Genomic DNA, 14,105 nt, shown 5'->3' on the forward strand with positions numbered 1-14,105 from the left:
GGCGGAAGTGCCGCGGGGGCGGGGTGGCGGTGAGCCGGTCTGGGCCGCATTGCTTTGCGGGGGCGGCGCGGCGTCGCCTGCCGCGGGGCGAGGCGGCGGATGAGGCCCGGCGGGCTGCGCGGGTGATGCGCGCCCCGCAGGGGCTACCGGGCCCGGCGCCCAGCCGCTGAGGCGCCGCGGGGCCCGAGCGGAGCAGAGCGACCATGCCGTGCACCTGCGGGAATTGGCGGCGGTGGATCCGGCCGCTGGTGGTGCTGCTGTACATCGTGGGGCTGCTGGTGGTCGTGCCCCTCTGCGTGTGGGAGCTGCAAAAGCTGGAGGTGAGGGGCTCGGGGGGAGCGGCCCCCTCGGCAGAGCCAAGGCGCTGCGGCTTCAGAGGGGCCCGGTGGGTTCGGCTGTGCTACGGGTCGGCCGTGGGAAGGGGCGGCCGGGCGCGCCCTGCGCTGCTGCCTTCTGTGCGTGTACTGCCGCCCAGGGCGGGAGCGGGGCGGGACGGCGGGCGGCCGTTCCCTCCTTCCCCTTCATCAATACCTGTAGATCCGACACTGAGCTGGTGGAGCAAGCACGGGCAGTGCCGCCGGTTGCAATGGAGCAAGCCGGGGCTCTGCCGCTGCCCTCTGCTGCTTCAGTCCAAAACTTAACTTTTAGCTGGTATTCATATTTCAGGCGTTTCTGCCTGCCCAGGGATAGCTCAGGCAGCACAGAAGCTTCTCTTTCATGCTGATGGTGTTGCAGTACATCACATGCTGCACACAAATGATGTGCGCAACAGCATTGCTTCTCTAATGTTGAAATTTTTCCTTAAAACATAGAATTGCTCAGGTTGGAAAAGACCTTCAAGATCATAAAGTCCAACCGTGCAACCTAACCATACTACCCTAACAACCCACCGCTAAATCATGTCCCTCAGCACCACGTCCAGACAGTTTGTAAACACCCTCAGGGATGGTGATTCAACCACCTCCCTGGGGAGCCTGTTCCAGCTCTTAACCATTTCAGAAAAGAAGTTTTTCCTGATATCCAGTCTAAACCTCCCCTGGCGCAAATTGAGGCCACTTCCCCTTGTCCTGTCACCAGTGAGAAGAGACCAACCCCGCTCTTGCTGCGATCACCTTTCAGATATTTGAAGAGAGCAATGAGGTCTCCCCTCAGCCTCCCCTTCCCCAGACTAAACAGCCCCAGTTCCTTTAGTCTCTCCTCATAGGGCGTATTCTCCAAGCCCTTCACAAGCCTTGTTGCCCTTCTTTGGACCTGCTCCAGCACCTCCATGTCCTTTCTGTATTGAGGTGTCCAAAACTGAACACAGTATTCAAGGTGGGGCCTCACCAATGCCAAGTACAGGGGCAGGATCACTTCCCTAGTCCTGCTCACCACACCATTCCTGATCCAAGCCAGGATGCCATTGGCCTTCTTGGCCACCTGGGCACACTGCTGGCTCATATTCAGCCGACTGTCCATCAGCACACCAAGGTCCCTTTCTGTCAGGCAGCTTTCCAGCCACTCCTCCCCAAGCCTGTAGGGTTGCCTGGGGTTTTTGTGACCAAAATGCAGGACCCGACACTTGGCCCTGTTGAAACTCATACGGTTTACCTTGGCCCATTGATCCAGTCTATCCAGGTCCCTCTCTAGTGCCTTTCTACCCTCTGGCAGATCAACTCTCCCTCCCAACTTGGTGTCATCTGCGAACTTACTGAGGGCGCACTCAATCCCCTCATCGAGATCATTGATAAAGATGTTAGGAGCAGCCCCAGTACCAAGCCCTGGGGGACACCACTCATGACTGGCTGCCAACTGGATTTAACTCCACTGACCACAACTCTTTGGGCCCAGCCATCCAGCCAGTGTTTCACCCAGCAGAACATGTGCCTATCCAAACCGTGGGCAGTTGGCTTCTCCATGAGGATGTTGTGGGGGACAGTGTCAAAGGCTTTACTGAAGTCCAGGTAGACCACATTGTCAGACTTACCTTCATCCAGTGAGCAGGTCATCATGTCTTAGAATGAAATCAGGTTTGTCAAGCACAATCTACCATTCATGAACACTTGCTGACTGGGCTTGATCTCCTGGTTGACCTTATCGTGGATCACTTAGTCTCCTGAGATTATCCATTCCATAACCTTCCCCGGCACCGAGGTGAGGTGGATAGCTCTGTAGCTACCAGAATCATCTTTCTGGCCCTTTTTAAAGATGGGCATCACATTTGCCAGTCTCCAGTCCACGAGGACATCCCCGGTTAGCCAGGACTGTTGAAGGATGACTGTTGAGAGTGGCTTGGCAAACACATCCACCAACTCCCTGAGCACTCTAGGATGCAGTCCATCTGGCCCCATGGACTTGTGAGTGTCCAGCTTTCAGAGCAGGTCCAAAACCATCTCATCATGGATTATGAAATGCTTGTTCTGTTCCCCATCCCTGTCTTCCAGCACAAGGGGCTGTGTGGCCAGGGAACAACTAGTCTTACTATTAAACTATTAAAGACTGAGGCAAAGGCAGCGTTAATTACCTCAGCCTTACCCTAATCCTTGATCACCATGTTCCTCTCTGCATCCAGCAAGAGATGGAGATTCTCCCTTGCCCTTCCCTTACTGTTGATGTATTTATAAATATTGTTGTCTTTCACTTCAGTGGCCAAGTTCAGCTGTTATTCAATTCAGTAGAGCCTTGTTCCACTGGAGATAAGTTATTGTGGTATCATTTTAACCACCAAGTGACAGTAACACTTGTCTTCAGTGTATTTGAGATTGCCTGATGTGAAACGTGTGGGTCCCATTCTCATGCCTTCCTGTGTTCAGCATAGTGGATGTTCTTATCAAAGTCATACCAACAATTTCAAAACCATAATCTCTGCCAGTAGTGGCAGAGAAACTGCTCAGAAGCTGTGTTTGAACTGGAAGGCAACAGGAGATGTGGGAGGCCAATATACAGTGGGAGATCAGGGAAAAATAAAGAAAAAAAAACTGAGTCAAGAGCGTCATCCTGTTTCTTACTTTTTGGTACTTAGATCTATTTTTCAGGGAGGCTGCGTTAAGATGGTAGCTTTAGCATATGTTTGTTTATGTATACTTGCATATATACTTCAGAGTGTTACTTGGACTTATGCAACATTGGTTACTAGTTAGAACTTGACTTGAAAAATACTTCAAATCCACAAGCTCTCAAAAACTTTGTATTGAGGCATAAAACTGAGAAAAGTTCCAGACCTAAAGCAAGGAAGGAAATCCTTGATGGCTTTCAGTAAGTTAAATAGTGAGCATTGTTGTCTTCGTAAGCATTGCTTGTTTACTGCTGATGTTTTTGTTCGGTTCTGCAAGATTTCTTATATTTTGCTGTTCAGTAACGTACTGTAAGCCAGATCCACAGACAGCAAGGGAGACTTGGGGTTTTAGTATTTCAAAAGGAGGTTTAGAAAAACTCTGCTTAGTGTTGGAATATACACTGAACATCCTTCTTAAAACTTGATTCAAGGTAAAAAATTATCGTGCTATACCAGTCATATTTTAAAGGATTAATATGAAGACTTCAATCTTGTACTCTTTCTTTTTAAGGTTGGAATCCATACCAAGGCATGGTTCATCGCAGGGATATTTCTACTGATGACGATACCAATCTCCCTCTGGGGAATACTACAACACTTAGTTCATTATACTCAACCTGAATTGCAGAAACCAATAATAAGGTAACATTTCACCTTTTACCTCTGCTGCAAATACTGAATTTAATTCAGATTAAGAATACCTCTAGTAATAAATATTCTTTTGTTATTGTAACAGGATTCTGTGGATGGTGCCGATTTACAGTTTAGACAGTGTAAGTGTCCTCTTACTGTTAACAGCTCAATAAAACTGTTTGCTGTAGAAGCGAGGGAAAATGGTGTCACAGCAGAAACAATGCTGCATGGAGAGTCATAGTCCCTAGAAGCTTCTGTTCGTCTGTGTTCATGGTGTACATCAGAAGTGTAGTTCTAATAGTATTACACACTTGTTGTGGGTCTTGTAAGACCACTTTTGCAACCCCTTCTTAACCCTCTCAGTCCTTGAGCATTCTTTCACTGCGGTAGAAATGGAGCTAAGTGCTTGCTTCTGGTTCTTCCATCTTCAGTAACAGCTGAAATGGAAACCTGTTGACCAGCCTGATACAAATGCAGTCTCAAAATTCCATGCAGGAAATAAAGGTAAGGCTCTAGGCTTAGCACTAAAATTCTTTACTGAGAAATGCTTAGTGCCAGAGTTCTTCCTTCTGGGGACAAAGGACAGGACTTCACAGCAAATCACTTCTGAATATTTTTATATATGACAGGTACTATTAGCCTTGCCAGGTGTTGTTTGTGTATGTGCCATCTGTTGCTCCATGCACAGATGATTTCAGATAGAGCTAAGCAGCATAGTAATTCCATGGATTGTACATACAGTGTGTGCATTTACTTATTATTGTCACCTCTTGGCATTGCTGTTACTTCAGTCAATCCCATGGAAAACAGGTTTCCAGGAACCTTTCCTTTTGAGTCCCCCTCCCCCCCCCCTCCTTGTCTTGAGACTACACAAAGTATCACCCTTATGTACTTTTTTTTTCCCCCTAAGAAAGCAGCATTATCTGTTTCCTGTGGGGGATATCAACTACCTCAGATTGATATTTCAGTAATTTTCATTTGGAAGAAAAATGCATACTAATTAGATGAGCTCTATCCAGGCATTCAAGAATGCTTCTGACAGGTATTAAAATCTTTCCCCAAGCTCTTGGGTCTTACAGCCTTTGCCACATGTATGGTGTTCTACTAGATGCACATCATCCACAAAGACATGGCAGAAGCTGCCATTTTTAGTCGTTCATAGTGAGAATGAGGACGTCAAGCATCTTCCTGAAGTTCTAGTAAGAAGGTCTGAAAACGCACAACATTCACTCTGCTTCAACCTCTGGAAACATATAAACTCAAAATATTTGCTTCTATTTGGGAAGCAAAGCACCAGTAAAAAAGCAACCAAGTGAGAAATGATCAGCAACTAACACAGAAGTTGCACTGAATAGCGCAACAATATTGTGATGCTTAAAAACCCCACAAAAAATTGAAAGCTCTAACAGAGAATCTGTAATCTCAGTTTTGAAAAACAACAACAACAACAACAAGTTTTCTGTTAGAAATGCTAGCTTGGAGTGATGACCCACTACCACTTGGAGGCTAATCAGCTGCTGTCATGTATTGGAAAGTGCAGAAATGACAGCAGAGCAGCAAGGTCCCAGGCTGCAGCAAGTGAGGAATTGCTCAAATGCAACAGCCATAGGTACACAAAGGAAACTGCTTACCTTGAGAAGGCCTCAGATACAGAGAGATCTCTAGCAAGATCCCCTTGCTGCCATTGCCAACCCTAAAATGAGGTCTGGGAAGGGGTGGATCCTGGCTCCACCCCTTCTGGTCACTCAGGTACATTGCATGCACCTGAGCTCCCCTGAGTCGGCCCTCCCTTCTCACCAGGTGCTCAAACACTGCTTCAAGCCGTGACTTAGCATTTCCGTTACAGCTGCAAACATGCTAGAATATTTATGCATTAGATATGAAATGAACTTTGTACCAAAGGACTAAAAAGTTAGTTTTGAAATCCATATCCATAGAATGGCTTGGGCTGCAAGGGACCTTAAAGATCATGTAGTTCCAACCCCCAAACTTTGACTGTGAACATAAGAATTTGAGGAAGCTGTTCTATCTTGTCTCTTTCTAGTAGGAGTAGGTCACTTATAGGGAACCATCTCCATAGTTACCTTTAATTTAAAAGACTGAATTGTGTTGTGAGAGATGCAGAGCTCCTCTTGTACAGTGCAATAAGCCTGCTTTCATTTGAAGCAGCAGAGATGCCATCTAAAGTTCCACTTGTATTTTTAGAAAATGTTATTTTCTATCTGTAGCATCACACTCTTACCAAATATTTCAAGTTCTATTTAATTAGTGCTTCCTGTCTAATGTAATATTGCTTATTGAACTAGCCTGCTAGTGTTGTCATTGGAATCACTTCTGCCTTGCATGTAACCTTTTGTGTACCTCTCTTCTTGCAGTGGATAGCTTTGAAATACCCCAACATTGCAATATATGTGGATACATGTCGAGAATGCTATGAAGCTTATGTCATCTATAATTTTATGGTTTTTCTTTCAAATTACCTAACCAACCGATATCCAAACCTCGTATTAATAATAGAAGCGAAAGATCAGCAGAGACACCTGCCTCCCCTGTGCTGTTGTCCATCGTGGGCTATGGGAGAGTGAGTATATGATGACATACTAGATTTTAAGCTGTGTAGTCTGATACAGATGTTTGTGCATTTAGTAGTATACTGCTGCTGCTTGGCAGTGGTCTGTTTATGGTGTGCACACATCTTGTTCATCAGTAATGAACCCCTACTGAAAGTAGCTGGGATGAGTATGTTTCCATCCAGCTGTAAAACATGTGAGAAATCACACTTATTTACTAATGTGTTGACTCCAGTGCTGCTGAAGAACACTTACTTATTTTTGAAAAAATGTCAGAAAAAGGTCTCTCTGAATTTCCTTTGCTATCATAGAATGTTTGCTGAGAGCCTCATTTGGATTCAGTGACACCATACAGCATATTGGTTTTATTTCCATAGCTGAGAAAAGAAAGGCCATATGCCCACGAGCTGCTCATTTCTGTATACTTACTCAGATGAGCAGAGTCAGTTTTCTTCCTCTCGAGACATTTTCATAAAGCTGTTCAAAATGTTAAACACCAACTATGAATGTAACTCCTAAACATACTCGGACACAGGGAGAATTTCATTCTCTTTGTTCAGCCCAGCCAGAATCTTTTCTTGGCTGGAAGTGAATTACCAAGTATTCGATGTTATGCATCTGTAAAGTCTAGGTCAATTTGATTGCATATATGCACAAAATACTTCTACGTCTGAAGTTCTGGAAATAAACTAAATTGAAGTTACCATGAAATAACAGTGCAGTTTAGTGAAACACCGAGAAGAGGAATTTTCCATGAGTAAATTGTCTTTAAATTCTTGTACAATTAATTCTGTGTTTGTTTTGCAGAGTTCTGTTATTTAGGTGTAAACTGGGTGTCTTGCAGTACACTGTTGTCAGACCGTTTACTACTATTATTGCTTTGTAAGTACACTCGTAAATCATTTATATTGGTCTTTGGGACATAATTTTGAGTTAGACTGGAAACAATTTTCATGCCCTTTGTATTGAATCAATGCAGTTTGAAAGCAAAGTAGTTGTGTTGCGTTCTAAATGGGTCCTTGCAATTTGCATCAGCCTTTGATTTCTTTATGGCTTCTCTACAGCAAATGCCTTTTTGCAGAATTGAAATAATAAATACTTAATGCCTACAGCTGAAAGAAGTGGAAAAGGATGTAAAATACCGTTTATGTGGGAAGGACATTTTAGAGTACCATTCTCTCAATTTTAGAGTTGTCTTTTCCTCCTTCTTCCTTCCTGGTTTTAACAGCCATGTATTTTTAATGTCAGGTTTCATGTAATTTTGTAAATTGTATTAAACTTTGCACATGATAAGCCTGACTGTCTGCCTTTATATCATAGAACTGTTATTGTAAAGGAGTAGCAGGCACTTAAGCAAATTCATGTTGAAAGCTTAATTTCATAAACTTTGTATTGTTGATCAGTGCTATTAATTCCGTGGGCCTGCGAAAAAGCTGCTATTTACAAAGAATATCCAGGAAATATTTATATTCACGATGTGTTCTAACAGTTAAAAGCAAAGCAGCTAAAAAATGTGACGTTTAATTTTTCAATCTGTTTAGCAATGGGACATGTTAACCTTGCATTTTTCAGTCTCATTTTCTGTGCCGGAAAGCAAAATGTAATGTATGTATATATGTTATGATATGCAAACACAATTTCTCCTGTGGAAAATACAATATCAACTTAATATTGTGTTGAAAAATGATTGCGCAGACCTTCGTTGTCCATATTGGAGTACCAAAACAGTTCAAACAGTTGAACTCAGGGACATGGTTTACCAGAGAGTTGTAAGAGTTAGGGTAGTATGGTTAGGTTGCGGTTGGACTTGATGATCTTGAAGGTCTTTTCCAACCTAAGCAATTCTATGATTCTATGATAAATGTGATGGAGGCTTCTTAATTGGAATTAACTGGATTAATTCTAAAAACTCTTTCAGAATTTGTGAATTAGTAGGCGTGTACGATGAAGGAAACTTCAGCTTCAACAATGCTTGGACTTACTTGGTTATACTTAACAACATGTCACAGCTAGTGAGTATCAAGAGTAGATCTTTCTGCTCTTTTAAGTCATCATATTAGTACTATGTGATTCGTCTTATGTGAGCTATTGAGAGTAATTACATGAATGTCTGGTCATTCTTACAGGTAGAATGTTTCACACTGTAATTCTGTTCTTATTATCTGTTCAATACTGTTTGTGCAGAATGTTTTAACTCCTAAACTCCATAAAGCAATAAGGTGTCTCACCTCTCTGCCCCAAACTGTTTGATGAACTGGTCTGACCCAGGCATGTTGGCTTCCTCCCAGCACCCATACAAAGACTTTGTTAAAAATACTATTACAAAGCTGAGTGGTAACAACCTTGAAAAGTGGAACAGTGTGTGCATCCTTTAAAGAAAAAAAGACAGCAAAATTACAAGGTTTTCTTGAGTCTCTGTAGGCAAACATTTGCCTTTCAAGGGAACAGGATACTCAGGAGTGCTGCAATTTAGCTTTTAGTCTGAAATGAGCCCTAAGGCGGCTATTGGTTTGGCTGCCTGGTGATAGGGAAAGGGTAAGATGTCAGCCCATTGACCTGAACATTTTCATTCTGGAGATCAGAGACAGCATTTGGTGGCTTGCGGGGCAAGTGGAGGAATTGTTTGCTGCTTCATGCAGAGCACGCTAAACGTGAGCTGCTGCCACACCTCTGCAGCAGGTTTAAGAACAGCATGACATTCCACTTGAAAAGGGTGTTCTTCTGGTGCCGTGGCTGTGTGTTGGGTGACTGTTAACTCATGAGCTATAACTGCTTTCTGCTGTGGCAGCAGTCCCAGCAGCTACACTTAATTCTGCAAGATGGCTTAAAGAAACTTAGCAGTAATAGGCTGGGAGAATTGTCAATGAAAAGGGGAGATCAATTACTTTAGTTTGGCTATATGTTAGTTTGGTTGCTTGCAGTCTAGATTGTTCACATCTGCAGTGAAGACTGTAGTCATTAACTCTTTTCTCATAAAGAGACAACCTTTCAGGCCTTCTTAACAGAAAGTTAAAAAAAAAAAAAAAAGCCTGCTTTAGCGCAGTAAGGGCAGATTCCCTAAATCCAGAACTTCTTTTCAAAAACAAGACAAGTTTTGCATCACACTGTGATATATTTTATTACTGAAGATATGCCAAATAAGCCAAATAAATATTTAAATGCATTTTTTTTATTTTCTTATTAGTTTGCTATGTATTGTTTAGTGCTGTTTTATAAAGTACTTCGTGAAGAACTGAACCCTATCCAACCTGTTGGCAAGTTCCTTTGTGTGAAGATGGTAGTTTTTGTTTCTTTCTGGTAAGTTAATTATTACTGGTTACTTCTTGCTCTCTGAGTGGTTCAGTAACACCCTGGTAGAGAAGCAGCTTGATCTAATAATGAACTAGAACAACAAACTCTTCTTAGGTTGTCTTCTCTTTTGGTCTTTAGGGCCATGAGTAAATGCTGTACTATGTTCAGTTTTGAGCACCTCACTACAAGAAAGACATTGAGGTTGTGAAGTGTGTTCAGAGAAGGGAAACAAAACTGGTGAGGGGTCTGGAGCACAGGCCTTATGAGGAGCGGCTGAGGGAGCTGGGATTGTTCAGTCTGGAGAAGAGGAGGCTCAGGGGAGACCTTATCGCTCTCTACAACTACCTGAAGGGAGACTGTGCCGAAGTGGGGGTTGGCCTCTTCTCCTATGTAACTAGCAGTAGCACTAGAGGGAACGGCTTCAGTTTGCTCCAGGGAAGATTCAGATTGGATGTTAGGAAAAACTTCCTCTCCAAAGGAGTGGTCAGATGCTGGAATGGGGTGCCCAAGGAGGTGGTGGAATCACTGACCCTGGAGGTGTTTAAGAAATGTTTAGATGTTGTAATGCAGGACATGGTTTAGTGGGAAGTATTGGTGATAGGTGGACGGTTGGACCGGATGATCTTGGAGGTCATTTCCAACCTTGGTGATGCAGTGATTTTTCTGTTAGCCCGCTCTGTTTTCCTTCATTTAAAATCTAACCATACAAACAGCAAGTGTTTTTTTGTAAGATTCTTGCTATATACGTACACAAGTATACTTAAAAGTAGGCCTTGTTTACCAGATTTGCTTGAAGGTCTGTATGCACCACTGTTATAACAATAATTAATAACTTTTGTAGGCAAGCTGTGCTTATTGCATTGCTGGTGAAAGTTGGTGTTATTTCTGAGAAACACACCTGGGAATGGCAGAGTGTGGAAGCTGTGGCTACAGGCCTACAGGTAGGAGCAGAGACAATTACTTTATAGGAGAAACTGCTATATGTAAGATCACGTATGATTTCAAGCAAATATTGTCATACCTCACCTAGCATAGACTAGATTAACACTGAATTTATAGTAAGTTGGACAAAGTGTCAGCCATTCACCCCAAGTGAGTCTTATGCTCAGTGTTTCATTATCCATGTGTTACGTGGAAGAAATGTGTCCCAGTTCAATATTCCTGTTGGACATCCCTACAGTTGTTTTTCAAAGAATTAATAAGGTGGGTCTTGTTGACTCTTCACTTCTACCACAACATTCTGTCCAGCAAGGATTGGTTCCTGCATCTACATCGAATGGATTGCACTCTAACGTCTGCCAAGAATATCCCAATCGTGGTTTAAAAGAAGCTGATGCCAACAGCCCAGTGCAATTACTGTCAGTCATCCAATAACAGAAGAAACTCCGGAACTCTTTTTTCTCTGGTTATAAATGATTAAGTATTCGTTAATACCTCTTTCCTTGTTGCAGGATTTTATCATTTGTGTTGAGATGTTCCTAGCTGCTATTGCACATCACTACAGTTTTTCCTATAAACCTTATGTTCAAGAAGCTGAAGAAGGGTCATGCTTCGACTCCTTTCTTGCAATGTGGGATATTTCTGATATAAGGGCAGATATATCAGAACAAGTTCGAAATGTCGGTAAGTAACACAGACAGATTTGTATTACCTGTAAAACAGCCTACGTATTTCCAGCTTCATTTTGTACTGTTAGCCATCCCTGAAGTACCTTGAGAACATCCCATACCAAATTAAGGGCAGCTGCATCCTCAGAGCATTTCATAGGTTATCTTGCACTACATTCTTCCTAGTAATCCTGTGAGTTAACAGTTTAGTTCTGAATTTTTCTTTCAAGTAGATCCCAGGAGAAATTTCAGGTGTTTAGGTGGAATAGAGAGGGATGTCTTTTACTTCTGCCCCCTTCTTTTCCTTACTGGAAAGGTATCCTTCCATTAACTGAAGATAACAATACCCATGTAGAACTGTTCTAAAACAAAGACTAGACTTCTAATTTTAACGTGCTTAGGCTAGCGACTGTTTGTTCAAAGTCCTCGGTACATTGATCTAAGCATTAAAATGTATTTTTGTTTGACATAACTCTAGGAAGGACGGTTCTGGGCCAGCCAAGAAAAATGTTTTTTGCTGAGGATCATGAACAAAACGAGCATACAAGTTTACTATCCTCTTCTACTCAAGACCCAATTTCTGATGCATCTTCAATGCCATCATCACCTATGGGTCATTACCAGGGGTTTGGACATACTGTGACACCTCTCACAACACCAACGACAGTCCCCGCAGTTGATGGTATTTATAACACTTCTGCTATTCGAGACACTGGGGAATCGCCTGAACTAATGCACAATTCGTCAGAGAAGGCTTTGGATAAAAGTTAGACTCACCTTTTTGGAATGTGTCAAGGAGCCTGTTATGTACTTGCCACATACGTTCCATTACCATATGCTATTAGCACTGGAAGCTGAATAGCTTGGAATAGCTACTGTGCGGGCAGGAAGAGGATATAGCTGTATCTGACATCTTAATATTCTGAGTCTATAACGGATGTGAGTATCTGAGCGCCCTATGAATATAAAACGCACACTATAAAAGTTTCTGCAGAAATTCAAGAATCACATCCTTGAACTGCTAAATGTTTATACATCTGTTATACAAAAGTATCATAAAATTACAGTGCTTTCTATTAATACAAAACACGTGAAGAAATGCTTTGCTTTTCAAAACATGAAATGTAAATACCACTATCAGTGGGAAGTGTTAATTTCGAGAATGTAATTTAAGGAGGGCAGCAAAAAAATCTCTTTATATTGGTTTTGGTTATCTTATTAATGATACTAACTTCATACCCCAAGGCTTGAATGGTGTGTGGATGAAATGTAACTTCTGTGCACATGCCGTCTTCTTCCCTTTCCGGCATAGTTAAAGAAAATCCCTTTAATGAAGATAATTATTATAAAGCATCAGTTAAAAAAAAAGTCTATTCATTTAAAAAAAAAGCATTCCCTATTGGTCTCACCATAAAATTCCAGGCACAGACCATACAGTTGGCATAACTCTTATTCTTATACCTCTTAATTTATTAGTCTTTTACATTCAGAGTATACAGCCAGGAAGGTAAGTTTTGGATTAATACCTTCACATTTGATGGCTTTTTTTCCTATCATTCTAGAGTAACAGAAAGGAGAGGGGAATAAAGGATGTCAAAAATGACACAGAAAACAAAACTGACTGCTTTGGTTTTGGCTGCAATAAATTCTTTAACACCTAAATTTTTTAAGCTGTTAACATATCCTGCTTTAACCAAGTGTCTGTGGTAGTTTGTATTCATAAATTTGTGTCTGATTATTGTATTATGCTTCTAGTATAGCCTGTTCAAATGTAATAATTCATTTGTGCGTGCGTGTCCCAGAGAAGAGACCTTTGCTAAGGTAAAATTAAGTAGCTAGTCTAATACTGGAGTTACTCGAGCATTATATTTTAGATCAAGAAAGAGTAAATTTCTATCAAAACAGTTTGCAGAACTGACAAAAGCAGTTGCTTTTTTAAAAATCTCATTACTAGGTTTTTATTACTATTGCATGTTTGCAATCTGACAAATTGAGTACACTAAGTGACACATGATTTTTTTTTCCAGCATCGTTAGCATTTACAGGATAAATGTTTAATTTCTGTCTGTCACAGTGGAATTTATCTGAAGTGCTTATTTTGCAGTACTAGTGTGATGTAAATATTGCGCCTTACTCACTAGGCTGCATATTTTATAGCTGACTGTATTTGCTCTATCTGAAGCAAGGGGGAAAAGTGCAAATCATACTTCCCACTTTGCCAAGTCATTGCCTTTGTTGTAAATAAGCAATTAAATATTTTATTTAAACTGTTTGGCTTTTTTTTCCCATTTGATTTATTGCTACTGTCATTTAGAGTGTAAATGACTGATGATGAAACCGTCCTCTTTGTGAAGAAGGGCATCTTGTGCTTAACTAGTAGTGCTTGTCATTTCTTCCAGTATTTTGAGTATAATGAAAGAATTCTTCCTGGAGCTTATCAGGGATCAGACTTACTTATGCTTGACACAAGCTACCTTTTTATTCTTAACAGCCATGTTTTAAAAAGAGCAAATAACAACAACTTGTAAAAGCTTGCACTGGATGGAGACTTCCTGTTTGCTCTAGCATGTGCACAGGTAAAAATGGGGAAAAAACCCAACTCTGAAGAGCTTCTGTCCTACTCTTAGATTTTGTTATGCATTGTAACCTTTGGATATAGGATGGTATCTCCTTAATTTTAAGAAAACTTAATCACCGCTTTTGTTCTCACAATAAACTGGAGACCTGTCCTCCCCTGTTCTAGAAGGAGCTTTATTACAGCAATCCATGAGCTGCAGGCTCAGACACCTGTGGCTTCAACAGAACTACTCAGTCCCTCAAGTTGATCCCAGAGAGCCTAAAACATTCACCTAATAGAGAGTACACGCTAATTTTGCATGCAATGAGACTCTAGAAAAAATTGTTTGTGAATGCCTCTTCTACAGGCTTCTTAAGGACACAAGGCAGAAGTATGCTGTACATGGAATGGAC

The 14,105-nt window shown here is 41.7% G+C and overlaps 1 protein-coding gene across 2 annotated transcripts; it reads left to right on the forward strand.

Moving 5' to 3' along the window:
- On the forward strand, positions 58–13,508 carry TMEM184C (transmembrane protein 184C). Of its 2 annotated transcripts, none has more exons than XM_021396388.1 (10): positions 58–320; positions 3,546–3,676; positions 3,771–3,807; positions 6,043–6,248; positions 7,045–7,119; positions 8,156–8,249; positions 9,422–9,534; positions 10,370–10,469; positions 10,980–11,151; positions 11,614–13,508. In XM_021396388.1, the coding sequence occupies exons 1-10, from the start codon at positions 204–206 to the stop codon at positions 11,904–11,906; spliced, it is 1,338 nt and encodes a 445-aa protein (XP_021252063.1). In that variant the 5' UTR covers positions 58–203; the 3' UTR covers positions 11,907–13,508. The 2 variants fall into 2 exon arrangements, with proteins under 2 accessions (XP_021252063.1, XP_021252064.1); XM_021396389.1 differs by lacking the exon at positions 58–320 and adding an exon at positions 4,099–4,171 and having other exon boundaries at positions 3,572–3,676.

This window comes from Numida meleagris, chromosome 4, assembly GCF_002078875.1.
Source record: "Numida meleagris isolate 19003 breed g44 Domestic line chromosome 4, NumMel1.0, whole genome shotgun sequence".
Taxonomy (NCBI): domain Eukaryota; kingdom Metazoa; phylum Chordata; class Aves; order Galliformes; family Numididae; genus Numida; species Numida meleagris.

Bases quoted from the DNA above. Each gene is read 5' to 3' on its own strand.
- TMEM184C (XM_021396388.1), top strand. From the start codon at position 204: ATGCCGTGCACCTGCGGGAATTGGCGGCGGTGGATCCGGCCGCTGGTG. The intron at 3,808-6,042 runs GTAAGTGTCCTC...CTCTTCTTGCAG, and splicing joins CGATTTACAGTTTAGACAGT to TGGATAGCTTTGAAATACCC. The intron at 8,250-9,421 runs GTGAGTATCAAG...TTTTCTTATTAG, and splicing joins TTAACAACATGTCACAGCTA to TTTGCTATGTATTGTTTAGT.